Source organism: Meriones unguiculatus, chromosome 8 (assembly GCF_030254825.1).
Source record: "Meriones unguiculatus strain TT.TT164.6M chromosome 8, Bangor_MerUng_6.1, whole genome shotgun sequence".
NCBI classification, from domain to species: Eukaryota; Metazoa; Chordata; class Mammalia; order Rodentia; family Muridae; genus Meriones; species Meriones unguiculatus.
In genome coordinates, this window is record NC_083356.1 from 108,412,223 (window position 1) to 108,426,411 (window position 14,189).

The 14,189-nt window shown below is 37.7% G+C and overlaps 1 protein-coding gene across 1 annotated transcript; it reads right to left on the reverse strand.

The window, feature by feature from the left end:
* Positions 1-6,761: 6,761 nt before the first annotated feature.
* Positions 6,762-7,695, reverse strand: LOC110541567 (olfactory receptor 5G9). Its single transcript, XM_021628290.2, is given in 2 exon segments — positions 6,762-7,455; positions 7,457-7,695. Coding segments are annotated over 2 exon segments (933 nt in total).
* Between the last annotated feature and the right edge of the window lie 6,494 nt (positions 7,696-14,189).

The window sequence follows — 14,189 nt, forward strand, 5'->3', positions numbered from 1 at the left end:
TGTATATATTTACTCCTTATATTCATAAATGCAGAACACTTGTTTCCATGAGAAAGATTAGCTTGTGTCTTTATCAACTTTCCCATGAGTTTTTAACATTATAATACAGTATGTTTACAGCTCACCATCCCTTTTGACAAGATGTTCAGTGCCTTACGTAGTCAGCTTTGAAGTACTATCTATAAGGAACTGTGAAATTTAGCTGTTCTTTAAACATTTCAAATATTTTAAATGAATAATGATCTTATAAAGCTACATATAGTTTGAAATCATAAATGCACATGTCTTCATTCTGTAATGTGAAGAAAGATTGAGATACGTTAAACAACCATATTTTCCTACTTCAGTAATTCAAGTTTCCATAGTTCTAGGAAAAATTATTTTCTGGTATTAAAAGTATAAAGTTAAAACCTTAACATGGTATTCAACTCTGGGCATGTACCTCTATAACCAAACTAAAATAATATGGTTTTTATAAATTTTAGATAGAAAATAAAGTTAGATGTTAATGAATGAATTTACAGATGACATTCTCCTAACCATGGTTAGAATTTTGAAAATATAATACTTCTCAGAAATATTTTCATTGTAATTTCTGTCCTGAAATCTAAATTAAATGTTCTATAAAAGCAAAATCAAATCTCTCATTCAATTTTTAAAATGATTTTTGTTATTTTAAATAAATTTAATAATATGTCACTTTACATTTTATTTTATTTTACAGAATAGGATTAGTTTTTAATTTGTGTGTTTGTGTGTGTGTGTGTGTGTGTGTGTGTGTGTGTGTAAGCACCTGAGTGGAGGTAAGAATATGACTTGTGAAAGTGAGTTCCTTTTTTCTACCATGTGGGTTCCAAAGACCAAACTCAAGGTGTCAGGTTTGCACAAGTCCTTTTACAAATAAGCCATCTCACTAGCCACACTGTTGAATTAATGATATGTCTTATGGACTCAATCTTAGACACGATAGTTCTTTTTAATTTTTCCGATGAGCCATCCAAATATTAGTTGTTCTTTATTAGTTTGGCACCTCATCTTAGTCTACCAGGTAGGCACACACATGGAGGAGAAATGTAGAAAGCTGGAAGTGGATGGAGAGATAAATAAAAGCTGCTCATTTCTAAATAATATACTGTGCAGTTCATTTCTCTTTAAAGTGGACCTCTACAAGATAAGATACAAAGTCTTTATATTATTATTATTATTATTTATTCACTTTGTATCCCAGTCATAGCACCCCCCCATCTTTTCCCTATCCCACCCTCTCTCCCTCTTTCTCCCCATCCCTCTCCCCTAGTCCACTGATAAGGGAAGTCCTCCTCCCCTACTTTCTGACCCTAGCCTTTCAGGTACCATCAGGACTGCCTGGATCCTCTTCCTCTGTGGGCTGGCTAGGTCGCCCCACCAAGGCACAGTGATCAAGGAGCAGGCAATCTAGTTCATGTCAGAGACCATCTCTTCTCCCCTTACTAGTGCACCCACATGGAGACGGAGCTGTTCATGGCTACAACTGAGCAGGGGGTCTAGGTCCTCTCCATGCACGGTCTTTGGTTGATGCATCAGTCTCTGCAGTATCAGTCAGTAACAAATTAACAAAAAACATATTATTTTCTTTTTAGTTTATGAAATTGGAAGACTTCAGATTAGTGAAGCCTACTGAGGGGTTCCTCTTTATCACCTGTACTGTTTAAATGATTTCAATAATTACAATTTTCTTCTAAAACTTGAAACTCATAAAGAATCTAACGTCAGAGCTCAGACTCCCATGTAGGGAGCACTGCTCTACGCCAACTCTTCTCAGCCTGGCAGGACACTGACATCAGCAGCAGAACTGTAAACTTTTCTAAAAGCTAAATTTTATTTTCTAATGACTAACCAAACTCTCATTTTCTAACGACTAGCCAAGCCTCCGACTAGGCTTCTGGTTGGTTGCCTTGCCTGCATCCTCTCAGCAGATCTCACAATCAGCACTGTTGAGTAAAGAGGCGGCATGTATGAAAGTCCTACTTGATTTCTTCCAGTTGATGATTTTATAGGGACATTACCCATAAAAGAATATCAGGTTTTATAATAAATTCATCTTTATCTCATCTATCTCTATCTCCATTATTTCTATCTCCTTCTATCTCTACCGTGTCTAACTCTTCTCTGTTTCTATCTGTAGCTCTATCTTTCTGTCTCTGTCTCTATCTCTCTACCTTATCTCTATCTCTTTATCTCTATCATCTCTATCTCTCTTTTTATTTCTATCTGTTTCTAGCTCTCTCTTTGAGACACATAGCCCAGGCTGATCTAAACCTCCCAGTGTAGCTAAAGATGGCTTTGAACTTCTGCTCATGTTTCTCTTCTTTCTGAAGGCCAGGGAAATAAGAGTGCATCACCAGGCTGGGTTTGTGGGGTGTTGGGACGGAGCCATATCTTCATGCATTGTAGGAAGTACTTTACAAGTGTGCTACATCTTCATCCAAAATTACACTTCTCAATGAGAAAATGTTACCTAATTAAGTATGAAGTGTTTTCCCAGGAAGTTGTATTAGTCCCTTCCCATTGGCTCTGACAAATGTCTGACAAAAGCAGTTTGAGCAGGGAAGGCTGTGGGTTTGTTTCTGTTCTCTTTTGTTTTGCCTTCATTTTTGTTCTTCCCCTGCTCCTGGTTTTATGGTACAGTCTCTGACATCACTAAACCATCATCGCAGAAACCTGAGGCTTAATCTACAGAAACCAGAAAGAGGTGAATTTGTGTACTCAGTTTGGCTTCTCACCACCTCGTGTGAGTGCCTTTAAATTTCCATTTTGTATTTGGCAGAAATAACAAATATTTATTAACAAAAAGTGAGAAAAAACTACCAAGTGCAAGAATGTCACCAAGGGATAAATGTCTACAACCCCCATAATTACTGTATGAGCATTGTCCCACAAAGAGAAAGGAGGTTTCTCTTAGGCTATCTTAAGGTTTCCTGGATAGTGAAAATAAAATTGAAAAGGTAGAAAAACAAAACAAATATACTAATACTCAAGAATAGAAAAAGCAATTAAAGCAACAATAAACATTTTTATGCACTTTAGAAGTAGCAAAGGACAGAATAGGAAAGATATTTGCAGCTAAGCCAGCAGAACCTTTTTTAAAAATGTTTTTGCTGTGCTGACAGCACGACTGTAAGAATATTTGATGAGTCAGTGCTGAACTATGTGTCTCTAGGACGAGCATAATCAAGCTCTCTTGTCTGCCATAAGAATCTCCTTATCTATAATTAGTTCTATAATCAAAAGGTATGAATGTCAAAATCCATCAGTGAGGATTAAATATTTATGTGCAATGGAAGTTTATAAACCAATGAAAGTGCTGGCCTTTCCTGAGGGAATCAATGCACACAAACACACTCTAATTTTTCCGATGATGCCTCAGCCACCACAAATCCATTGTTAGTTTTTGAAAGGTTTCTCCAAGCTTGTCATCTTTCTAATGACACAACTAATGGAAACATGTCTGGGCCATTTTATTGTGGTTTCTATGCTGACGCTGCCATCTAGTGGCCAGATGCAGCAATATCTCTGGAGGAAACGGCTATTTCACAAGAAACATTGGTTCCACCTTTATTAAACACACCTTATATTTCTTAGCAGGGGATGACCAAATACCTACAGGGAGAAAGAGGGAAGTTCTCCATTGTCTGTGAAATGGATCATATCAGGAATGCCCTATTATCATCAGCGTCTGACCCTCATACCCCAAAACACAACTAGTGTCTAAAACTAAATTAGTTTAAATTTTTTTCAAGAAGTCATTTTGAAAGAATCTTTATTTAACCTAAAGTTCAAAGAACATCACAGATTGGGAAGCAAGAAGTTTGTAAGAGCCAGAATACCAGGTTGTCATGATCCAAAATGACCATGTACTGTCCAGCTGATAGTCTACACACCAGATAATCAAGATATATCATGGCTAGAAATATTAACCTCAAAAACCTGAGATTTCCCAGAAGCACTGGTATAACATTGGTTAGTGTTTGGTCACATGGCAAGAACCAATGAAGACTGGAAAACAGAACCATTCATCTTCCACTAAAAATGTATCACTGTTTAGTGTTGATTACATGGTAGCAGCCTAAACTTATAAGGAGACTGAAAAATGCAATCATGTATCTTGACTACATGTGCTCAGACTTAGAAATAAAACTGAGATTTTTAGTGAGAATTATAATAACAGAAGCAGAATTTGGGATTCTTGTGTAGACACTTATACCACACAGGTAAATCTAATACAAATAGCTTCTTTATTTTTCTTAGTCTTTGTCTGCAAACTTATTATAATGATGGTATTGCTACATCCCATAAGGGCAGTGGTCCCCACACCCAGACATTTAGAAACAAACAAAATCTAAAACTTGTTTCTTCTCTGTGTCTCTTATCTCCACAGACTCCCAAATATGCCAGGATCAAAGCGTCCTGTGACAGGACATCACTGGGCTCAGTCACAGCGAAGACGCAGAGTAACTGACTGGCCTCACTGCTGAAGGCACCAACCCCCAAATGTTCCCACAGGAGCACCATGCCACCCCAGTGACCTCAGTGAGCATCATTCCTAAGCTGAATCCCAATAACCAGGGTGAAATATAATCAGTCAAGTTAGCAAAGATGCTTTTGTTTTATTTCTTTTGTTTTGTTTGAGGATTTTATTTAAATAACATATAGTTACTCTTTTAAATCATATAATATATGCTTTAAATAATATGTAATATATAAAAAATATACCCAACATGTGAATAGAGAGCCCGATCAACCAGGCTGAATCTAAACCATTCTATTCTCAAGCCTAGTAAAGTTCGGTGCTTAGAATAATGAAAACTCATAGCAGGTGCACCTGCTTTCTAAAGAAGAAAGGACAGGAATGCTTTTCCATCGTTTCACCATTGATTTCCCATTACCGCCTCCTGACGAGGCACACAGACTCTCACTGTGAGACTTCAGGGCGGGACTTGAGATAAATCTACAACCTAGTTTTCCCTTGTAGTACTACATCGTGCTTCATCAGATTTTAATCTAATCAGTTAAAGATCTTATTAATCAGCACATACTGACATAAGTATGATTTTACAGCATGTCTAATTGGCATAATTTAAAATAAGCATAGATTCTATGTCAAAGACTCACTTTTGAGCATCATTTTCTTTGCAAAATAACCAATTTTTATTTTTTGAGAATTTCATACGTACATCTATGACATTTTGATAAATCTATCCCCTTTCCTGTTTTTAAACTTGTCAATGTTTTCAAGTTGGCAGAAGGTTGGTAAACTTGTCTAAACATTAATCAACTATTGCTTGTTTTGTTTTGATGTGGGGTCAAAAAAAACTAGTCTGAAAGCAGATTATACAGGAAGGAAAATAAATAAATTAGGAAACTGTTTAATTACAGTTACTTTCTTTTTTCCATATATATAGAATTTGTATATTTTTTCAGTTTTTTCATTTTTTTCTTTATTAATTACACTTTATTCACTTTATATCCCTCCCGTGGTTCCCTCCCTCCTTCCATCCCAATCCCTCCCTTCCTCCACCCTCTGCATGTATGCCCCTCCCCAAGTCCACTGATAGGGGAGGACTTCTTTTCCTTCCTTCTGATCCTAGTCAATTAGGTCTCATCAGGAGTGGCTGCCTGCATTGTCTTCTTCTGTGGCCTGATAACGCTGCTTCCCCCTCAGGGAGAGGTAATTAAAAAGCAGGCCAATCAGTTCATGTCAGAGACAGTCCCTGTTCCTATTACAATGGAACCCACTTGGATACTGAACTGCCATGGGCTACATCTGTGCAGGGGTCTCAGGTTATCTCCATGCATAGTCCTTGGTTGGAATAGCAGTCTCAGGAAAGACCCCTGTGCTCAGATTTTTTGGTTCTGTTGCTCTCCTTGTGGAGTTCCTGTCCTCTCCAGATCTTACTGTTTCCCACTTCTTTCCTAAGATTCCCTGCACTCTGCCCAAAGGTTGCCCATAAGTCTCAGCATCTGCATTAATAGTCTGCAGGGCAGAGCCTTTCAGAGGTCCTCTGTGTCAAGCTCCTGACATGTTCCCTCTTTTCTCCTTCTTCTGATTTCCATCCTCTTTGCCTTTCTGGATAGGAATTGAGCATTTTAGCAGGTGTCCGACTGGTGGATCAATGGAATCGAATAGAAGACCCTGACATAAATTCACAAACTTATGGACACCTGATTTTTGACAAAGACGCCAAATCCATTCAATGGAAAAAAGACAGCATCTTCAACAAATGGTGCTGGTCTAACTGGAAGTCTACATGTAGAAAAATGCAAATAGATCCATACTTATCACCCTGCACAAAACTAAAGTCCAAGTGGATCAAAGACCTCAACATAAAACCAGACACACTAAACCGCTTACAGTTACTTTCAAGCCAAGCAAAATGCTCTGCTTGTTGTTTTCAATTTTACATGCAGGAATAGTGAACATACCTACTACAATGCACCATTCACATCTGTTGGCCCTGTATTTACTGGTTTCTACCTTTCTTCCCATAATAAACATATATAAGGGGAGAATCCTGTGCTTTAAAGTAGGAAGCTGTAGCATCCACAGTTACATGATGAATAAAGCTAACAGCTGTATGTAGTGAAACAAAGCCACATGAAAGAATAAAACAGCGTCAGCTATAAATTCTGCAATCTGTTTATCATGCCAAGATGGCGTCCAAGTGGATACGATCATGTTTAGCAGCTTTGACTTGGGTCTGTTCTGTGTTCTTAATGACAACTTAATTCTTTAGGAAAAATTTGGCCTTGGCAACTGTCCTGCCCATGGCTGCCTTCACTTCTTTATTTCGCAGGCTGTAGATGAGTGGGTTGAGCATGGGAATCACCGCTGTGTAGAACACGGATACCACTTTATTGAGGTCCAGAGAAGAAATCGCACTTGGCCGCACATAGATAAAGAAGAGAGTCCCATACAAAATGGAGACTGCTGTGACGTGGGATGAGCAGGTAGAGAAGGCTTTCCTCCTCCCTTCAGCAGAGCGGATTCTCAAGATGGCAATGAGGATATGACAGTAGGAGATGATGATGGTGGTGCTGCTGACAACCAGAACAGCTCCCGCCACAATGAAAACCAAGAGTTTATTGATCCGTATGTCGGCACATATGAGGGAAAGGATAGGAGACATGTCACAGAAGAAATGATTGATAATGTTGGAGCCACAAAAGGGAAGTCTGAAAGCAGCTGTTGTGTGAGTCATGGTGTTGAAGAAACCCACAGCGTAGGGTCCGACCACCAGCTGTATGCAGAGTCTCTGGGACATAGCCACTGAATACAACAGTGGGTTACAGATGGCTACGTAGCGGTCATAGGCCATGGATGCCAAGAGAAGGCACTCAATGGCCACAAAGAATCCAAAAAACCATTGTTGCAAGGCACAGCCCAGGAAAGAGATGACTTTTCTATCTGCAAAGAAGCATCTTTGGGGCCACGACTGATGAGAAGCAGATGTCCACAAATGACAGGTGGCTGAGGAAAAAGTACATGGGAGTGTGAAGACGGGAATCTACACGGATGAGAAGGATCATACCCAAATTTCCTGTCATAGTAACCAGGTAGAAAAGCAGAAAGAGCAAGAACAGGAAGACCTGCAGCTTAGGCTGGTATCTCAAGCCAACGAAAATGAATTCTGTGATCCTTGTGTAGTTATCATCCATCAGGAAGGTTCATCTCTATGGCAAGAACAATGAAGAACTATATGATGGTTATGTCCTAAAACTCAGTAATAAGTGAGAGAAGAAATTACTAGCTAAAGGCGTGAACACTGGATTTAGAATTTAAAAATATATTAGTAAATTAAATATATATATTAATCTGAAGGGAAACATGAGTTTAAGTGTGATAAAGAGAAAAATAGGGTGTAATTATGAAATGGTTCAACATTACCTGTAAAATCGTCCACTGCCTTTACAGACTAAAGGGAAAAGCATTATTGCTATTTTCATGAAATATTGAAAAGATTTAATAAGAAGTATATTTTAAAAAACCTTTCTAAAGTGGAAAAAAAAGTAATCATTTGCACATGGGAGGTAGCTGAGGGAAAACAAAATAAAACTTCATACTTAGTAAATCCTAGGCTCTTAGATTTGATCATAATTGTAAATATAATTAATTAACCTAATAAAGGGAATCTTCCTAAAAATATGTTGCACAGATACTGACATAATTATGCCATATAAGGTTGCATATAACTTATGGACTGAATATGATCATAGAGATCACAGCATTCTAAAACCTATAAAGAAAACAAAATGTACGAATTACAGAGAAGCCTGGGGCTGCAGAGAAAGCTCAGTGGTTAAGAGTACACATGCACACACACACACACACACACACATTAAAATTAAGATAAATATTTTTTTCCAATGTTAATTTTTTCCTTTTTATTGAAAATGGATTTTTTTTCTCACATAATATAACCTGATTTTTTGGTTTTTCCACCTTGTAAACCTCCCAGTTCCTCACCACCTACCTCCCATCCAGATGCACTCCCTTTCTGTCTCTGATTGGAAAAATAAACTCAGGCTTCTAAGTGATAATAATAAAATAAAATATAATAAGAAAAAACAATAACTAAGACATCAAAATAAATCAAAACAACTGTTAAAAGACAACAACAGCATTGGGAAAGTATCTTCGACAACCCTTTATCTGACAGAGGGTTAATTTCCAGAATATATGAAGAACTTAAGAAGTTAAACAGCAATAAATCAAGCAATCCAATTAAAAAATGGGGTACGGAGCTAAACAGAGAATTCTCTGTAGAGGAATATAGAATGGCAGAGAAACACTTAAAGAGATGCTCAACGTCCTTAGCCATCAGAGAGATGCAAATCAAAATGACCCTGAGATTTCACCTTATACCCATCAAAATGCCTAAAATCAAAAACTCAAATGACATCACGTGCTGGAGAGGTTGTGGAGAAAGGGGAACCCTCCTCCATTGCTGGTGGGAATGTAAACTGGTACAACCACTTAGGAAATCAATCTGGCACTTTCTCAGACAATTAGGAATAGCGTTTCCTATAGGACCCAGCTATACCACTCCTAGATATATACCCAAAAGTTGCTCAAGTACACAACAAGGACATTTGCTCAACCATGTTTATAGCAGCTTTATTTGTAATAGCCAAAACCGGAGATTAGTCCTCTGTCAGATATAGGGTTGGTGAAGATCTTTTCCCAATCTGTAGGCAGTCATTTTGTTCTGACGACAGTGTCTTTTGCTTTACAGAAGCTTTTCAGTTTCATGAGGGAAAAAGTGGGCAGCCTTGCCTTGTTCCTGATTTCAGTGGGATTGATTTAAGTTTCTCTCCATTTAGTTTTCATGTTGGCTATAGGCTTGTTATATATTATTTCAACTGTGTTTAGGATGTGCCTTGTATCCCTGATCTCTCCAAGACTTTGAACATGAATTGATGCTGGATTTTGTCAAATGCCTTTTCAGTATCTAAGGAGATGATCCTGTGGTTTTTCTCCTTCAGTTTGTTTATATGGTCTATTACATTGATGAATTTCCATATATTGTACTACCCCTACATGCCTGGGATAAAACTTACTTTGTCATGTTAGATGATATATTTTATGTTTTTGGATTCAGTCTGTGAGTATTTTATTATTTTTGTGTCAATGTTCAAAAGAAGGGTTGTTTTTTAAAATAAAAAATTACAGAAAATATAAGTAGGCAAGTGTCACTATTTGGCAAAATGCCATATTAAAAACTTTGAAAACTCAAATCAGATAAAGGGGGATGTGATAGAGGGTGTGCTAAGAAAGTGTTGGTGACAGCCATCAAAATATAGTACATACACATATGAAATTATCAGACAACAAAATTAATCAATAAAAAAGAACAGAAAGCAGTAGACTATCAGTGTGAAAAAATGAAAAACAACTGCGTACAAATTTCATTAGGACTAAAAGCTCATATTATAGATATCAGTTGTTAAAACAACCTTCAATAAGTCCAGAAAGTGGCATTTAAGAGCTCTGTGAAGAGAGGCAGGTGGGTGGCTCAGTGGTCGAGAACATGTCAAGAATCCACAGGTTCTGGTCCCGCTCTCAGTGTGGCAAAAGGGTTAAAAGCTTTTAATTAAAAATATAAGCTATGGAGCTCTCAGTGAAGCAAAGAAATCACTAAATAAATGGAAAAGATAAATGTATGCATACAAATTTTAGTTGTAAAGGTACATTTTCTTCCGGGGGGAGTGGGGAAAAACTCACCCATTGGGAAAGCAAACTTTCTTGGGCTTTTCTCAAGCTGGGTGACAAACACAGGTAAACTCTCTGTGGAGTCAAACAGTGCTTTCTTGTCAGTGACTATATACAGGTAGAAAGATATAGATATAGATGCAGATCTAGATATATAGATCTAGTATATAACACATTACAAATTCTATAATATACACACACACACACACACACATAAAATGGAAAGTATGGTATTCTTCCTAGGATAAACAAGAATGTGATGGCAAAATAGAAGAACTGAGATGACCATAGCTGATAGAGGCACACATGACAAAGTAGCATGAATAAATAGAACAAGGGGTAAACGGTACAAAACAGTGTCACTCCAGACGAGCAGAAATGTCAAAGCTCAATAAACATGAATGAAACAGAAACAAAATGGCATATGGGTATTCACACACATGAACTTGCATATACACACAAACACAGACATACCAATACACATACCCAAACATGCACACTTACACAGAGGCATGCACACAAGTATTCCACAAAATTAGGCAGTTTCTTATCTATGAACATTTCTTAAAACATATTTAAAGAAGAAATTTATTAAATGATGGCTATAGTACAATATTAGAAGTATTTTAAACCATCAGAGGTTTTCTTTCATTATAACAACTTAAATTTTGCCTATATAAAATGAAGAGATCAAAAAGATAGACATCAAATCAAGAGGAACTTTCTCTGAGCACAAAGAACCAAGAAAATATATTTTGGTGAATAATCAAAAAAGACTCGCCCTTTAATTCAGCTCTACTTTCAAGTTTAAGATCTTAGTACAAGAAGAAAGTATATACATATGGCCCCTATCATTAAATATCATCTAAGATCAATTGCACCTGAATAATGATTTAAAACTCCATGAAGAATGTGAACAGCCAATCGAAAAAATAGTAACTCTCAGTCTGGGCAGGAGCAAGAACAGGAAAGAAACATGTGAATTGTAGGAGGAAGAAGCTGAGAAACTCTATAGAGTTACAAATTCAAAGCCCAAGATTTTCAAATTTCTGAGAAGCAAACTCTTACTAGTTTACCTTTTAGCAAGCTAGTTCTCTGGGAGCCGTAGTTAAATACTACAGAAATAATGTCGAGGTATAAAGTCACTTACACCCTGGATGGGAATGACTGGGAGGGACTAGTACATCCGAGGCTCCAATGAATGGGGATCAATGGATAAGAACTAAGCAGTGTTAACAGGCCTGACCTTCCCCAGGACTCTTTCGGGATCATGCATTTGATTCCACCCAAGCCTGCTTCATCACTATGATGCAGAGCAAACTCACGAAGCCTCAACTGTGGAAGGGTATCTGTCTAAAGCCCCAGGGCTGATGTTTACTAAAAGCAATAGGAGATTTAAATCTGACTGAACTCATGTATCTAGCCTTTCCATACTAAGACCTGTTCATCAGGGAGCCTGAAATCTCCCAATATTCCAACACAAGCCTACACTTCTTTTTAATACAAAATGCTCAATGCTTAAAAGCACATGTAATAGTGAAGTGGTTGTTAAATTTAAAGAAATCAGGGAGTTCCACAGAAATGGTGTTTGGGACTAAAGATTGGCTGCAAATTATGCTGCCCTTGCTATCTTCAGTATGAGACCATTCCCTAAGTACAAAGCATGTGGCCTAGAGAAACGGTACAAAAGCCACCACATCTACAAAGTCCAGGAACTTTCTTTACCCATTCTGTGTGACCTAAATGGGGTATCAATTTTGTATAATTGAAGATTGATTTAATTTAATCATAACTTCTTTGATTCTCTTCCAGTTCAGAGTAAGTTCTTGTTAAATTTTAACATACCTGGGATCTGATAATTTCTATACCTCTATGTCATATTATAAACTTTCTTGGTTTTGTGTGTGTGTGTTCTACAAATCCATTTCATTCACCTCAAACTTCTATAGAGAGAAACAGAGAAAGAGAGAGAGGGAAATAGATTTTGAAGGTGACCTAAACTTACATTTAAATGAGTTTCTTTCTTCTTTGGAGGTGACAAAAATAATTATAGTTAAAATAAATCATAACCTGGACTCCCTCTCAAAACGCAGTCATGCCCATTCCTGCATATTCCTCTGTACAAACAGAAGGCCAAAGTTTCCAAAGTTAATTCTTACTTATCCTTACTCTTCTTTCCAACAAAAACAAACACAACTTCTCTCTGGAACAAATTGTTCTCCACCTACATGAAATTCCCAGAAGCAGTCACATCATTTTCCAACTTGAGGGACTTTATGTCTCTAAAGTGTGCTACATCTTGGGAATTTTATTGTTGAATGAGGAGTAAATTAAATGTTCTTGCTATCACAAAATTCCATAAAGAAAAAAATCCAGTAAGGTCAATGTATTTGTTAATAATCTTGCTTTGTTGAACTAATTCTCTTTTTAATTTATTTTTATTTTTATTAATTACATTTTATTCATTTTATATCCCAGCTGTAGCCCCATCTCCCATCCCCTCCCAATCCCACCCTCCTCTCTTCTTCACCTATGCCCCTCCCCCAGTCCAATGATAGGATAGGTACTTCTCCCCTTCCATCCGATCTTAGCCTATCAAGTCTCATCAGGACTGGCTTCTTTGTCTTCCTCTGTGGCTTGGCAAGGCTGCTCACCCCTCAGATGGTGGTGATCAAGGAGCCAGCCAATGAGTTCATGTCAGAGACAGTCCCTCCCTGTTCCTATTATTGGGGAAACCTCTTCAACACTGAGCTGCCATGGGCTACTTCTGTGCAGGGGTTCTAAGTTATCTCTATGCATGGTCTCTGTTTGGAGTATCAGTCTCAGAAAAGACCCCTGTACCCATATTTTTTGGTTCTGTTGCTCTCCTTGTAGAGCTCCTGTCCTCTCCAGGTCTTTCTATCCCTCCCCCCTTCTTTCATAAGATTCCCTACACTCTGCAAAAAGTTTGGCTGTGAATCTCAGCATATGTTTTGCTACCTGCTGGGTAGTCTTTCAGAGGCCCTGTTCCCTGTTTTCTCCCTCTTCTGATGTCCATCTTATTTGCCTTTCTGATGAAGACTGAGCATCTTACCAGGGTCCTTCTTCTTGATTAGCTTCCTTAGGTGTACAGATTTTAGTATGATTATCCTATATTATATGTATAATATTCACTTAAGAAGTTAAACAGCAACAAATCAAGTAGCTCAATTAAAAAATGGGGTACAGAGCTAAACAGAGAATTCTCAATAGAGGAGCATTGAATGGCAGAGGAAACACTTAAAGAAATGCTCAACATCCTTAGTCATCAGGGAAATGCAAATCAACATGACCCTGAAATTTCACCTTACACCCATCAGAATGTCTAAAATCAAAAAGTAAAGTGACAACACATGTTGGAGAGGATGTGGAGGAAGGGGAACCCTCCTCCATTGTTGGTGGGAATGTAAACTTGTACAACCACTTTGGAAATCAATCTGGCATTTTCTCAGACAAGATCCAGCTATACCACTCCTAGGCATATATCCAAAAGATGCTCAAGTATACATCAAGGACACTTTCTCAACCATGTTCATAGCAGCTTAATATGTAATAGTCAGAAGCTGGAAACAACCCAGATGTCCCTCAGTTGAGGAATGGATACAGAAATTGAAGAATGGATACAAAAATGGATACACAATGGAATACTACTCAGCAATTAAAAACAAGGAAATCATAAAATTTGCAGGCAAATCGTGGGAACAGAAAAGATCATCCTCAGTGAGGTAGCCCAGAAGCAGAAAGACACATACAGTATATACTCACTTGTAAGTGGATATTAGATATATAATATAGAATAATCATACTAATTTTTTAAACTAGTTCACTTTACCTTCTGGTTGTAGCTCCTCCCTCATCTCCCAGTTTCACCTTCCCTCCATCTCTCTCCCTCACATCCCCTTCCCTTAGACCTCAGAAAAGG